The sequence below is a fragment of the Chlorocebus sabaeus genome, chromosome 7, assembly GCF_047675955.1.
Source record: "Chlorocebus sabaeus isolate Y175 chromosome 7, mChlSab1.0.hap1, whole genome shotgun sequence".
NCBI lineage: Eukaryota > Metazoa > Chordata > Mammalia > Primates > Cercopithecidae > Chlorocebus > Chlorocebus sabaeus.
In genome coordinates this window covers 1308810-1325500 of record NC_132910.1, presented here as the reverse complement: position 1 = coordinate 1325500, position 16691 = coordinate 1308810, and the positions used below count along the sequence as shown (strand labels likewise).

General features: G+C 35.1%; 1 protein-coding gene across 1 annotated transcript in view; it reads right to left on the bottom strand.

Annotated features, from left to right (window-relative positions):
* Window positions 1–7432: 7432 nt before the first annotated feature.
* The window catches only part of TMPRSS11F (transmembrane serine protease 11F), a 74732-nt gene continuing 65473 nt past the window's right edge, over window positions 7433–16691 (bottom strand). Inside the window, exons 9-10 of the mRNA XM_037989387.2 lie at window positions 14178–14320; window positions 7433–8308 (exon numbers count right to left, since the gene is read on the bottom strand). Of these exons, the coding sequence (XP_037845315.2) occupies window positions 8150–8308; window positions 14178–14320 (302 nt within the window). The 3' untranslated portion in view covers window positions 7433–8149. The remainder of the gene's footprint in view (window positions 8309–14177; window positions 14321–16691) is intronic.

The following is a 16691-nucleotide window of genomic DNA, read 5'->3' as shown; positions in this document are numbered from 1 at the left end:
GCTTGAATCTGGGAGGTGGAGGTTGCCGTGAGCTGAGATTGTACCATTGCACTACAGCCCGGGTGACAGAGCAAGAACCTATCTCAAAAAAAAAAAGGAAAAAAAAAAAAAAAGAAAAAGAGTTATTTGGTGTCATCAATAGTAAAACTGAAACGAGATAGCCCCAATTACTAATGGTGTTAATACGTATGGTTGGATTAATTTTCTCTAACTTTGCTCATTTCTACCAGGCACAGAAGAAGAGCCACTGAATTTTGAGATTGACCTAGGGCTGACAGTTTGTTAGATTGGTAGCCTGCAACCTAAGGACTAGGAAACTGACCATTATAGTGATAGAAAACTAGTTTATGACATCTAAAATGAAGTTCCACAGGTTTGTATGAAAGTGTGGTTTTTAAGAATTAGACATACTATGATACTACGGAGACTCTGAGACATTTAATAAATCAGAACATCAGATACCTAAAGTGAAAAAGAAGTTAAAGTCATTTGAATTTATGAGCTCAAAGAATTAAGGATAGGTGTGGGTCATCTGCCTGGATTTTGAAATTGACCACAAGGAAGAGATGGGTTGGGTGGAGAGGTTTGTGTTGAGTCAGGTGCCTAGTCCCTCAGTAAATGCGGGGAGTGAGCAAGAGGATGACCGTAATTAGGAGTGGCAATGTGTGGTATAGCTAGAGGCATGAATATCAGGGAAATACATTTTTATACTAGTGTGCAGCAAAAATTGTTGGAAGACTATATAAGTATTTGAAAGCTTGTAGTTGGGAGTTGGAAATTTTCTGACTTAGTATTAAAGCCAGGGAGAAGAAACAATCACTTGAGATGGTTAAAACAAAGTGATGTTTTAGATAGTGACATCCAGACTTTAGTAAGATGATGTGGAAGCTTTCTGTGGAGAGGCTGAAGGTATAGGAGCATTTTAATGAAAGGGAGCAAGGAGGACTCAGTGAAACCAGCTGGGAAAGAGGGTGCTAAAGAGATGTGAAACCAGTGGAGGAGGGAGTGGTACAGGGTAAAGGGGGAAAAACCACACACATTATTGGCAAGGAACAAAACAGGGGAAACGACAAGTGGTCACAGGGTGTTTATTGGTGCATAGAGTGGGGAAGGGCAGGATGCCATACTTATGATTCCTGATCCTGGTATTAAATTTAACTGACAACAGACTAGCCTAATGTTCTGGGCTAGGTCTCTGTGGCTTAACTATTTGATGTATCATAGACATCAAAACTGATGATTATATAAAAATATGGTCATAAAATATATAATTTAAGGTGGAGAAATACATAATTTTATAATGCCATTATGTCAATTTGTGAAATACATGCATTCATATATACAAGAATTAGAAAATAAAAAGTAAAAATAGCTGTGCTAAGTTGGTGCAATTGTGTGCTCTCTCCCATCAGTATGTGTCATAATGTTCCTTTAATTTTTTTCAAAAGTGGTGAATAATCCATTTTTTCTTTACTTCTTAAAAAGTAACCTTTGTTCTGAATTCCAGTTATTTTTTCTTCTATGAACCTTTTCATCGAGTAGCTGTGGTTTAGTATTTGTCTTTCCAATAGTTTCTTCTTTATTCTTAGATTCTGTTTATTTTTCCTATCCACTTTTAAATTCCCCCTTTTCTCATAGGGAATTCTAGCCTGTTCATTTAACCTTTGAATCCACTTTTCCTAAGGATTATCAATGTAGGACAAACACTAATGGGTTTAAAAATTATCCCAAGAATTTAGGAGTCACCACATAGGTCTAAATAGAAAGATACATTTTTGAGGTTCAGCAGAAGGTATTTGCTTTGAATACAGACCAAGGGTAGTAATTAAAACCACTAAGATGGCAATCTTACGTGTATATGAAATTTCTCCTTCTGGAAATAATTAGAAGAGGGGCATATGAGCATCTTTTGTGGAGAGTACCGAAGTTTGGGAGTCAAAAGAGAACGCAGATCAAATAAGATGATCTCCTTATCTCCAACGCTACATTTTAAAATAACAGGGACACAGGTTCTGACAGAGGAAGAAAATATATAAAAACATAACTCCACAGGAATTATGTGACCTAAAGAAAGCTTAATAATTCAGAATACAAACTGCTAGGGCTCAGATGTTTTATCCCCACCAAAACTCATGTTGAAATTTGATCCCCAATGAAGTAATGTTGGGAGATTGGTCCTAGTGGGAGATATTTGGGTCATGGAAGCTGATTCCTCAGGAGTGGCTTGGTGGTGTTCTCTCAGTAACAAAGGAGTTCTCACTCTTGAGAAACTAGATTAGCTCTTGCAGGAATGGACTAGTTCCCATGAGAGCAGGTTGTTACAATGTGAGGTTCCTCCTCCTGTCTGGTATCTCTTTGCACATGTCAGCTTCCCCTTTGACTATCTACCATGTTTTGACTGAGGACAAAAACCCTCACCAGAAGTGAAGCAGATGCTGAAGTCATGCCCTTAAACGTTTCAGCATGCAGAATTGTGAGCTAAATAACCTATCTTTTTTGTAAATTACCCACTCTCAAGTATTCTGTTAAAGCAACATAAAATGGACTAGGATGTAGACGAAAACATTACTTTGTAAAATGCTGACCCTAAGTAGCATTTTTTTTTTTTTTTGTATTTTCCACTGTCAGCTACATAATAGCATTAAAAACATTCCAAGTAGATTGATGTAGAGTTCTCAGGCATGCTATACTAAAATATTAGTTAAATAAAATAAAGTTGGATTATATTTATTCTTAAAGCTATCAAGTGAACAATAATTGATTCAGCTAGTTATTCTTTTTCCAATAAATTAATATTAAATGCACACATTGTATGGTATGTTCCTCATCAGAAAATGTTAAATACAATTTAAAGGAACAGCAGTATTTGCCAAATAACAAAACAACACTATAGATAAAAATGTTAACATTATATAAAAACTTCTTTACAATCTTAACAAACGTGTGGCATTGTCTGTGCTGAAATCAGTTTACAATAATATGCTTTGCACTTTTTTTTTTTTTTTGAGATGGAGTGTCGCTCTGTCACCCAGGCTGGAGTGCAGTGGTGTGATCTCAGCTCACTGCAACCTCCGCCTTCTGGGTTCAAGTGATTCTCCTGTCTCAGTCTCCTGAGTAGCTGGGCCTACAGGTGCACACCACCATGCCTGGCTAATTTTTCTATTTTTGCAGAGACTGGGTTTTGCCCTGTTGGCCAGGCTGATCTCGAACTCCTGACCTCAAACGATACACCCACCTCAGCCTCCCAAAGTGCTAGGATTACAGGCCATCTTCCTCATTTCTCATTAGTCATAGTTAAAACATTAAGGCAAAGAATATATTGAAACCTGTAAAAGAATGTTAACTGTAAGCATTTACAAAAGTGACTTAATCAAAACTTGTTTATTGTTTGCATTTTAGTGGGCTTCTATAGCTTTTTTTAAATAAAACAGAATATTCTAAAAAAGTAAAGAGTAAAACAGATATTTGTTGTTTTAATAAGGCTTGAAATCTTTTGCTGCCTTATTTTAAAATATGGTATGGATATTTTATTTCTATCATATTAAGGCTTTAAATTACTTCAAAATGTTAAAAATTATAACTGTGTGGAGAGTGAGAAAAGGATGGAATTAGGTATGAATCTGGGGGGAAACTTCTCACAAAGTATTATGATCTTCCTATTTAACTAGCTTAGTAGCTTTGCCTAATTCATCTTCTGTTTCCTTAGGAATGGTTGAATATAGTTGTAAGTGGCTTGTTGTCTTAATCATAAAACTGGTTTGGTCCAGCAATATACTTTGCAGAACACCATGTAAGTTTAGCTTACTTCACCTTTTTTTTGTATCCAATAGATGTGAGATAAGATCTTGCAATTCTTATTATTGAATTACAGAAATTAAGTATAATTTACTTACTTAGGGCTTTGAGGATTCTTGGTCTGATTTAACCTAGGTTTCTAGTTTAATATTTAAAATATTGGTGAGATTGGCAGGAATAGGGCTGAAGTAATAATGAATGGTGGTAGGAGGAGGATTTGTTTTATGTTTTAAAATTGCAATTTTAATGTTATTAGTTGTTAGGAACATCATTAGTGATGTGGAATAAATTAGATGTATATAAAAGTACAGGTTGAGAAGAGCTATGAAAGCCATGAATGTAGGTATAATGAGGCTATTATTTTTTGTTATTTCTTGAATGATAGCTCATTTGGGTAAAAATCCTGTTAGCAGGGGCAGTTCTCCTAGGAATAGTAGAGTAACAAGGATTATAGATGTTAGTAATGGTCATTTATTTCACATATAGGATAGTGATAATGTTGTGTTACTTATATTTGCATTGAATAGTATAAATAGGTTACTGTTGATATTAGGTAAATTAGTAGATTTGAGAATGACGGTGGGGATGTAAATTAAAATTGCGATTACTCAACCTATGTGGGTAACTGATGAATAGGCTAGAATTTTTTATTGTGTTTGAGTCCTCTTGAACCTCCTAGTAGAATGAATAGTACTGCGATTGCTAACAGTATATTTTGGTCTAGTGAGGAAAAGATTTAGAACATAATAGAAATTGGGGCTAGTTTTTGTCACATAAAAAGAATCACAGCTGATGTTGGGGAAATCCCTTGTGTTACTTCTGGAACTCAGAAGTGAAAGGGGGAATTCCCAGTTTCATTGCTAAAGTTACAATAATTATTGGAGATGCTGTTTGGTTGAGCATATTTATAACTACTAGGAGAAATTAGTTTGGCAGTAGTCATTTAACTTTAGTGACTTGTAGGTCTGCAATGATCCTGCCTACTGAACCTGGAAAACTCAGGTTAGAATAGAGGAGAAAAGACTGGACTGGATACTAGAGCTCCTAGATTCTCTTCCTCCACTGTCTAAAATCCACTGTATAACCTTGCAGAAATTCTCTTGGCCTTGACTTCACATCAGTCAAAAGAGGAGGTTGATGTAGATAATCTCTTAGGTCTCTCCCAGTTCTAATAGCTATGATTCTAGCTTTCAAGTTTGTTTTTCATTTTCATGATTGCATGAAGAGATTCCTTGCATACCTCCTTTGTCTGTCAAATAAATACATTAACAAAGAAATAAGTTTAGCAGTGGGAAGAGTAGATTCCTATTAAAATATTTTTGTTCCCCATATTGTTGTTGAATCATATAGATTTCACTGAGAGATGGTTAGCTATTGGCAACAATTTTGGTCTAATATTGTTCTAGCATTATAAACTAACTAGAGTTCTCAGGCCACCCAAAATTCCATCAGGACTGCACGGAGATTATGAGCTGCCTTATTTATTGTCAGTTTAATGAATTTGACCTGTATTTTAAAAAGAGTCCGACAAATTGTAAGTTTTTTTTTTCTATGAAAAGGTATGAATATTACTATAGGATCACCACACAGGAGGCAAAGTCTGTTTTTCTTTATGTTTTAGGGTGTTTTTTTTGTTTGTTTTTGACCACAAATATATTTTCAAAACTCACAGAGCATAAAAATGCCAATACTGTAGAAAAACCCAAACTTCTTTACAATGTTAATGGATTTTCAGCATCATCGGAAATGATATCAGTTTATAATGATATACTTTGCATGTTTGAGCAAGTTTTGAACATTCATAGAATTTTCAACTTTATTATTCATCTCAAAAGTCTCACAACGATGCCAGAAGGTAGACAGCTTAAGGTCCCATTTGGAAGATGGAAAACATGAGGTAAAAAACATTACATGATTTCTACAAAACCATTCAATAAGTCAGACACCTAACTAGAAATAGGACATATAAATTCTGTTTAAAAAAATCCACTTTTCCATTCTTGGGTTTTCTTATAACCTTGTGTATTTATTTCTCTCATTTGTGCTTAAATATCATTGAACTCAATTGAATCAAGAACAGAAATATTTAAATCAGTATACACAGTTTCACAGATACTTACACACAAAAAGGTATCACAGTCTTATTAAATATAAATAAGATTACACAAAACACATATTCATTGTTATAGAAATTAAACAGAGGAAAGTGATTTTTTGGTAGACAGATTTGCTGTCCCATATCTACTAAAGGAAGTGTTTAGCTTTAATATAAAATATGTTCATCATCAATCAAGCCCATTTTTAATATGCTAAACATTCTCAAAAACTTCAAATGTTTCTATGCTATATACAAACTGTAGAAGTTTAAGTGAAGGACGTGTAAGAATTTAAGTTTTTACTCTGCTTTCCCTGGTGGTATTTAGTTACACCTAGTCATTGACTCAAATTCGATGACATTTCGTTTTTAAAGAGGAAATGTATATAATAAGCTTTTTGTGTTTATATCTTATTGACATGTGAATAATAACTGGGAGATATTTTAGTTGTATTTCTCTCATTTACATATATTACATATAAACACATGTACATGTAAACTAACAAAATTTTCTAACACTAGGGAAATTAATAGTCTAGACTTTAGTAAATCAGGGCAACAAATCGAATCTCACATTTGAGGTCTATAGATGGATACAGATGCATCTCTGCAGTCAGAACCACAGTGACAAATGATTGTCACAGCCTATGACTACTTGTCTATAAGCAGACATAGTTCAAAGTATATTCAAGAGGCATAAGAGTGACTTTCAAAAAATTCTAGTAGTTCACCGAATTTGTTTTACAATGTAATTCAAAGTACTTTGAAATCAATTACATGGCTTTAAAGAGGCAAAGACCAATTTTTTAAAAGTATAGTAAGTTATATTGAGGAGTCTAAAACACATTATTAACGATAAATAGAAGCTAATTCATATTGAGAGACTACTGTGTGCAGACACTATTGCAAGTGTGGTACTTGTTTTGATTCATTTAATTCTCAAAACAACTATATGAGGTAGTACTACTTTTATTCCCATTGTAGAGGTGAAAGAGTTAATGAAGGGAGACATTAAGGAACTTGAGCAAGGACACACAGCTCCTATGAGGCAGAGACAATGTTTCAGCTTGAGGAGCCTGGTTCAAAGTCAATGCTATCACTATTGCCATCATTAGGATTTGGGCCGTATGTAACACTTACTTGAAAAATTGAGTTCATTTATCTTAAAGCTTGCCAAGGCATTCACTTCCATACAACAAAGATTTATTTAGTTCATAGTATATGCCAGGCACTGTCCTAAGTGCTTTACACTAAGCTTTACACAAATCAGCTCTGATATTCTGACAGACATCTGACCTGATACTCTGATGGACATCTGACTTATCAGAGAGCTGAAGACCTACAAAAGTACCAGTTGCCATATACTGATATAAATATTTCTAAGTAAATAATTGGATAGCTCATTCCATCAAAAATTAGCATGCTTGTCCTGTTACTAATTATTTGAAACCAACTCTCCTAGCCTTCATCTGCTTCTTTTTATCCTCTTGTGCTCATGGAAAAACACTCCCAAGAGTCTTCGTTTTGTTTTGTTTTGTTTTTTCCTTTCTGGGCCAACTACAACTAACATATAGATGGCAAGATGCTGTTAAAGAATAAATCAGAAATGCTTCTTAACAACGCAACATGCTTCCTGAAGCTAGTACTTGAGTGTGTAACACTGTGTTAACAGCAAGTTCAGATACATTTAAAAACTTTTAAAATGTCAACTGTTGAGGTTAGTGATAATGCTCTGTATTATTAGCTATAAGCCAGGTCAGAGTTCAAGTCATATTGCAAATCCCGTGCTTCTCCATTCTTGCACACTGAAGGTCCACTTATCAGTTCTAAAATGTTGAAGCCCTGAGTCTTCAGGGAAGACTGCTCTTTTTCACTAGAAGAATCTCAGGTGCTCCAGGTATTATATGAGGTAAGATTTTGGCATTACTGGCAGCTCTTCATATCTTGTGGAAAACGATGTTCCTGTCTTCGATTGAGGGAAACCACTTATTTATCTTATTAGGAAGTATCACAAGCAGTTTCCCTTGTGAGTAAGGAATAGGTGCTATCTGTCATTTACTGTGTCTTCTTCCCTCATGGTAGAGAAGTTTTGATCTTATGTACATAAAGACCACCTCATGATACTAGATTTGTCTGGGTTTGAAGGGTTTCTTGACATCTAGCAAAAACACTAATCCAAACTACACTAATTTAAACAATAGAAAATATTCAGGAGTATCAGCTCCGTGTGCCATGTGTATAACTCACAGACAATCCACACTACATACCAGTCTTTGAGGCAATCCAATCTCGATACTTAGTTACTCTGGTGTAGACCCCAGGTTTTTTGGGAAGAGCACATGATTGTCCCCAACTTACTATACCTACAATGTACCAGATGTCATGATTATCATAAACCAGAGGTCCACCAGAATCACCCTGAAATAAAAACATATTTTAAGTTGTTAACTCTACTTTAATTCAGTAGGAAGGTATTGTAATCTGATGTTCACAGAAAAAGAAAGGAAATTGGTACACAGACTACAGACTATGTAATGGGTCTCTTAACTGAATAAAAATTTTTGCTAGACTTTAAAGGGTATTGTTTTTCTTAGGAAGGCTAACACTCATTCACAGGAAATGGTTACATTATTTCTGTTTCAGTATCCTTAGGTGTTGGTTTTTTTTTTTTTTTTTTTTTTTTCCCTAGTTTGACCATACCTGTTTAGCATGGTTTAGTAACTATGTATATAAAATGTTAAATGTGAGGTTAGCATTTGTAAGCCTAGGTATGCAATTTCAAGGATCTCTTCCAAATGCTGTATTTTATGGACCTATTCTTGGTCTTGATTGTATTTTATGGACCTATTCTTGGTCTCCTTTTCTTTAACTCATCTACTTCTAATTAGTTTTCTTTTTTTCTTTTTTCTTTTTTTTTTTTTTTTTTGAGACGGAGTCTCGCTTTGTCGCCCAGGCTGGAGTGCAGTGGCCGGATCTCAGCTCACTGCAAGCCCCGCCTCCCGGGTTCATGCCATTCTCCTGCCTCAGCCTCCCGAGTAGCTGGGACTACAGGCGCCCGCCACCTCGCCCGGCTAATTTTTTTGTATTTTTAGTAGAGACGGGGTTTCACCGTGTTAGCCAGGATGGTCTCGACCTCCTGACCTCGTGATCCGCCCGTCTAGGCCTCCCAAAGTGCTGGGATTACAGGCTTGAGCCACCGCACCCGGCTAATTAGTTTTCTTGCTAAATTTTTATAAGCTCCTGTAAATCTCTTTTGATAAACAAAAAGAAGAACAAAGAAGATTAAGTAAATAAACAAGTAAGTAAATAAATATGTGGTCGTTAAAAGTGTGGTCTAAGCAGCTGAACTGCCGGTTTCAGGTCCAGCTCTATTAATTACTGGCTGTATGACCCTAGGTAAGATACTTAAGCTTTCTGTGCCTCTTCCTCACTTATTTATTTATCTGTTTCTTTAATTATTTATTGAGTTCCTACTCTATCTCTGAGGTAATCTGATGTCTATTAGGGATAAAATAATGACCAAAAATGAAAGGCCCCTGTGCTCATAGAGTTTGAAGTTTAGGTTAAATATATATATATATAAAATAAACCTAAAAACAAACACGTAATTACTATTATGATAATTACTTTGGTAACATACAACAGGGAAATTTGACTGATAAGGAAAAACAGGACAGTTTCCCCTGATGAGTATAATTGAGCTGATATCTGAAGGAAGAAGAGCTAACCACAAGGGAATTGGGAGTTAGGTGTGTTATAGGCAGAGGGAACAGTATTGCAAATGCTCTGTGGCATGAAGGAGCCTGGCAAATGCAAGGGTCTAAAAAAGGAAGTGGGTGGAGAGAGGAGTGTAAGAGGGGCAAATAGTGTGTGATGAGTCTGGAAGGTAAGGAAAGACAAGTCCTTGTAGAGCCTTGTAGGTCTTTAGAAGTTTTTGTTTGTATCTTAAGACTAAAGGTAAGCCACTGAAGTGTTCTCAGAGAGAGATCTGACGTGATTAGCATTTCTTTAGAAATAGTTCTGGCTCTTATGCGACTAACACTTGAGAGGAGCATAAGAGTAAAAATGAGGAAATTAGCAAGACAGCTAGTGTAGTTGTCTGGTCAAGGGAGGAAGGAAAGGAGCATGAAAGAGAGGCAAGGAAAGGCAATAGAGAAATGGTGATGCAGAAATATTTAAGAAGGTAAAACATCCTATTAAGACTGAATCATGAAGAAGTGGAAAATCTGAAGAAATGGAAAACCTGAACAGACCAATAATAAGTAAGAATATGGAATCAGTAATTAAAAAGTCTCCCACCAAAGTCAAGTCTAGGACCAGATGACTTCGCAGTTCAATTCTACCAAACATCTAAAGAAGAACTAATACCAAGCCTTCTTAAACTCTTCCAAAAAACTTAAGAGGGAATACTCCCAAACTCATTTGACAAGGTGAGGATTACCTTGATACTAAAGCCAGATAAGGACACTACAAGAAAAGAAAATTATGGGTCAATATTCCTGATAAGCATAGGACATAAAAATCCCTAACAAAATACTCCTGAACCAAATTCAACTAGATTGAAAGAATCACTCACTATTATCAAGTGGGATTTATCCCTCAGATGCATGAATGGTTCAATATATTTGAATCAATAAGTGTGATTCATTACATTAACAAAATGAAGGCTAAAAACCATGATCAATTCAACAGATGCAGGAAAACCTTTTGACAAAAGTCAACACACTTTTGTAAGAAAAGCTCTCAACGTAATAGGTGTATGTCAAACACAATAAAAGTCATATATTGGCTTTCATTATTAAAACCATAGTAAAATGTTTAAAGTGTTTCCTGTAAGACCAGGGACGTCAAACGGATGTCTATTCTGATTTCTTTTCAATGCAGTTCTGGAAGTTGTCACTAGAGAAATTAGGCAAGAGAAAGAAACAGAAGACATTCTAATAGAAAAGGAAGAGATGAAATTGTCTTTGTGTGTTGACAACATGATCTTATAGATAGAAAACCCTAAAACCAACAAAAAGCTGTTAGAAGAGATAAACAAATTCAGTAAGTTTGCAGAATACAAAATCAATATAGCAAACTCACTAGTGTTTCCATATACTAACAGTGAGCTATCTGAAAATGAAATTAAGAAAACTATCCATTTACAATAGCAACAAAATATACAACACTTGGGTGTAAATTTAACTGAGGAGGTGAACACTTTGTATACTGAAAACTATAAAATATTGAAGAAAGAAGTGGAAGAAAACACACAAAAATGAAAAGATATTCCATGTTTATAAATTGGAAGAATTATCATTGTTAAAATGTTCATTAAAATGTTAAAATTATCATTGTCAAAATGCATTCCCTACCAAAATTCCAATGCCATTTTTCACAAAGAGAGAAAACAATCCTTAAATCCTATAGAAGCAAAAAAGAACCTTGAATAGTCAAAATAATTCTGAGCAAAAAGAACAGGCTAGAGGCATTAGACTACCTGGTTTCAAAATGTCTTATAAAGCGTGTTACTGGCATAATAAAAGACTCATCAACTAATGGCATAGAATAGAAAGCCAGGAAAAAAAGAAAAACACATATTTATGGTCAACTGATTTTTTGACAAAGATGCCAAGAATACACACTGAGGAAAACATAGTCTATACAATAAAAGGTGCTGGGAAAATTGGTTATCTATATCAGAATAATAAAATTAGGCTGGACGTGGTGGCTCACGCCTGTAATCCCAGCACTTTGGGAGGCTGAGGCAGGTGGATCACTTACGGTCAGGAGTTCAAGACCAGCCTAGTCAACATGGTGAAACCTCGTCTTTATTGAAAATATAAAAGTTAGCCAGGCGTGGTGGCGTGTGCCTGCAGTCCCAGCTACTCAGGAAGCTGAGACAGGAGAATAGTTTGAACCTGGAAGGCAGAGGTTGCAGTGATTCGAGATCGAGATCGTACCACTGCAATCCAGCCTGGGTGACAAAGCAAGACTCTGTCTCAAAAAAAAAAAAAAAAAACTCAAAATGGATTAAAAACCTAAACTTAAGACCTGAAACTATAAAACTACTAGAAGAAAACAGAGGAAACACTCCACGACATTGGTTTGGGCAAGAATTTTTGTTTTGAATATTACCTCAAAAACTCAGGCAACAAAAGCAAAAATAGGCAAATGAGATTTCATCAAACTGAAAAGCTTTTGCACAGCAAACAAACAAAACAAAAAAAACACAATAAAGTGAAGAGACAACTCACAGAATGGGAAAACATGTTTGCAAACCATGTATTTGATAAGGGCTTACATCTAAAATTTATAAAGAAGTTAATTAACACAATAGCAAAAAATAAAACAAAACAAAACCTAATTTTAAAAAATTGGCAAAGGACTTAGATACCTCTCAAAAGAAGACATGCAAATGGCCATCACATTCATGAAAAAAAAGCTCAGCATTACAAATCATTAGGGAAATGAATTTAAACCACAAAGAGATACATCTTTACTCCTGCTAGAAGGGTTTTTATAAAAAAGATGAAAGTCAAGTATTGATGAGGATGAAGAGAAAAGGGAACCCTTATACACTCTTGGTGGAAATGTAAATTAGTACAGATATTATTGAAAACACTATGGAGGCTCCTTATAAAACTAAAACAGAACTATCATATGATCTAACAACCCCACCTCTGGGAATATATTCAAAAAATTAAAATCAGTATGTCAAAGGAATATCTGTGCTCTCATGTTCACTGCAGCATTATTCACAATAGCCAAGATTTGGAATCAACCTAAGGGTTCATCAGTGTGTGAAGAGATAAAGAAAATATGGTATATTTACAAAATAAATATTATGCAGCCATAAAAAGAATAGATTCTGTCCATTTGGGACAACATAAATGAATTTATGCTAAGTGAAATAGGCCAGGCACAGAAAGACATATACATCATTTCACCTATATGTGCAATCTAAAAAAGTTGGATTCATAGAAGTAGAGAGTAGACTGATGATTACCAGAGTCTGGGTGGGCCTAGGGTGGTGGAGAGTGAGGGAAGGGGCAGTTGCTAGTCAGAGGGTGCAAAGTTTCTGCAAGGAGGAATAAGTTTTAAGATCTACTGCAAAGCAGGGTGATATAATCAATAATACTCTATTATAGACTTCAAAATAACTAAGAGAGTAAAATTTAGATGTCTATCACAAAAAAAGTTAAGTGAGGTGATGAATATGTTAATTAGTTTTACTCAACCATTCCACATTGTATACATGTATCAAATGTCACATTGTACTCCGTAGATGTAATACAACTATGATTTATCAATAAAAAACAATAGTGAAATCTGAGCTGGAAAAGTAGAAGATGGAAGAAAGGAAAGGATTAATGAACTGTGAGAAAACAGAGAAATCAATGGACAATAGGTGTCCATGAAGTTGAAAAAAGACTGTTTTTCGTTCAGTCAACACATATTTTCACCAGTCTATTTCAGGTGCAGTAAATAAAATAGATTAAAATATGTCTTCCTTCATGAAGCTCACATTTTAGTTAGTGGAGAAATAGGCAATAAGCTAGATAAATGAAAATACTGCATACTGCATGGTGACAAAGCCTAAGGAGAAAAATAGAACAAAGAAAGGACACAAGGAATGTCCATGTAGGTTGTGCACGTTGGGAATGAGAGTTGGTAGACTAGGGTGTAACATAGTAAGTGTATCTAGGGAAGCAGTAGTTAAAAAGCAAGGGGGAAACACTGGGGGATAGGAGTCAAAAAGGAAGATGTAAATAAGCATTTTTGGAGATGGAGCAGTTTTTGATAACAAGGCCCATAGTATGACTCTAAGAGGAAGGTCTGAGGTGGCTGAAGAGTATAGAAGATCATTGGAGAAGAGGAGGTCTAGGAACTAAAAGTCCAGGATTTAAACAGGTCAGTGTTGCTAACGCAGGGCTACTGCAGGCCTTTGCAGTAGATCTCAAGATCTACTGTAAAGAAAACCTGTTTCAGGTGTCGCTGTCATTAAAAAATGCAAGGGGCGAAGGGAAATGACTGGGAGGCTGGGGGATGAATAAGGATAATTATGATATTGCTTTTATCTCATTACATTAAATGAAATAATGTATAAAAAGTGCTTAATTTTTGGCTTAGCATATATTAAACACTCAATACAATTATTATTATTGTTTTGATTATTAAATAAACTCAGTTCTTGGTGTAAGAGATGCCATTTTTTTTTTCTCCTAGGTAAAATATATGCCAAAGTCAGAAATAGCTAATGGAAACTTTCCCCACAAACTTTTGGCCTTTACTTTAAACTTACCTTACATGCATCTATTTTTCCTTCCATGAATCCAGCACATAACATTCCTGGAGTTATCAGGCCATCATACACATCCTTTCTGTTACACACATCATTGCTTATGGTTTCCACTCTGGCTTGCCGAAGTTTATTTTGTATAGGTCCTATTGCACAAATGGACAAAGAAACAAATAAACGATATTCCTCAAATACAATTGTATCTAAGACATAAAAGACACATAAATTGTACATTTTATATTCTCAGTAGCAAAAGCCAAAGATTATTTTATTAACATTAGGTATCATCTTATTTTCTGTGCCATAAATGTCTACATGCAAGGAGCCATAAATATACATGTCCCAGTATTACATCACATTTGTAGATCTCTCAAGGCTATTAGGAGCTTTAAAACTACATGTGAAATATTACATATGCATGCATTTTTTTCATGAGGAAAGGGCCCCTAGTCCTCATTAGATTCTCATAGAGGTTCATAACATTGGTCTTGTCCAACTGCCACATTTTCCGTATAAGGAAACCATGGCCCCTGGAAGTTCACTGATATTCCTAAAGCTATTCACGTAGAAACCAGGACACAGCTGCACAGATCTCTTCACCCTACTCTACTCTGTCATGTATTATTTAGGGGTATCTCACAGCATGGGAAGCAAAATTAATGCCCAATATATGCATCAGTGATCTGATGACAATACAGAACGGGACTGGATGTTAGGAGGAGAGGATACTGCCTAGTTGAATACAGAAAATAAGTAGTTTAGGGCTCTGGGTTGAAGCTATTGGTGAATACCCCTGTGCTAGCTGTAAGAGACTTTTAAGAACATCTCACAAAGCCAAGTTGGATATGCATGGAGCATTTGGAAAACTTTTCATATAATAAAATTCTGTCAAAAAAAAAAAAAAAAAGCTAGATTAAGATACATTAGCACTACATGACTAGGCGCGGTGGCCCACGACTGTAATCCCAGCACTTTGGGAGGCCAAGGCGGGTGGATCACGAGGTCAGGAGATCGCGACCATCTTGGCTAACACGGTGATACCCTGTCTCTACTAAAAACACACACATAAAAAAAATTAGCCAGGCGTGGTGGTGGGTGCCTGTAGTCCCAGCTACTCAGGAGGCTGAGGCAGGAGAATGGTGTGAACCCGGGAGGCGGAGCTTGCAGTGAGCCAAGATCACGCCACTGCCCTCCAGCCTGGGCCACAGAGCAAGACTCCGTCTCAAAAAAAAAAAAAAAAATATATATATATATATATATATATATAATATTAGCACTAGTTTTTGTTTGTTTGTTTTTTTCAGGATATCCTTGAAAGAAACTTAAGTGTCTCTCTCTCTCTCTCTTTTTTTTTTTTCCAGGTTCTAACTCTTACTAGTTTATTTGAAAAATCCTGGAAAAAGCTCTTGGATGTAACAATAAAAGGTGAATTTTTCCTTTTAATGCGGCCCTGTAACACACATTCTCAAACCTCAAGTCATCCAATATAGCTTTTGTGTTTTTTCTTATAATTCATGTGTATGAATGCATAGAGCTGCCATTTTTTAAACGAAAAAATATAGAATATCACGGTCTTTTTGGATTTCTTTTAAGGCCTTTTGGTATAGCCAAGCTGAAGTAATGCCTATGCATTGTTTTGTTATTATGGTAATAACAAGTTCTAGTTTATAATAATATATAGCACTTAGTTGGGATTAGGAGCAATGATATACTGCTTTTTAGTAACTGATAAATAGTATGTTTTTATATATTTTAACTAGAAGTGAGGAGAAAAAAGAAACTATTTTTAATATATATAAAACATACCCTAATAAAGTATATGCATAAAATGATAGATTAGATAAGAAGAAAAATTAAAAAGAAAACAGCTTATAATATTCCTGATTAATTAGAGTTCCTAAATATAAAAACAAATGAAAGTACCTTGTCATTTAAAAAATTAGCACATTATACAACTTTTACGTATCTCGGAGGAAATAAAGATCTTGTGACACTGTTCTGAGGAATCGTTACCTTTATAAAAATCGAAGGCTTAATTTTGCAAATACAACTTTCAAGCTGTATGAGCAAATTTTACTTACATGAAAGGCACAAGATAACATCACGTTGAAGAACTTTATCTGTAAATTTCTTAAAGTCTAGTCACAAGTTACTGGAAACTTCATAAGGAATCACAGAACTGTTTTTTAACATGATATTCTGATTCATACTGAGAACTGCATACTCTTTATATCACAAATATAAATTGAAGTAAGAGTGAAGATTTAGAGAGAGAACAGTTTATTATTTTGGATGCTACCTGCTTTACGCAGTGTTGGTTACTTAGAGCAGAAAATTAAAATTGAATTATTTTTCATTTTCTACAGCTTATCTGCTGTATTTTCAGTTTGTAAAAAAAAAAAAAAACGTATTTTCACGTTACTGCAATTTTTGAAGAGTCAATCACTGAAAGAAATTTTAAAGTAAAGTCCTGCTCTACTAGCTTCCTACATTGGAATACAAGAATACAGGAAGTGC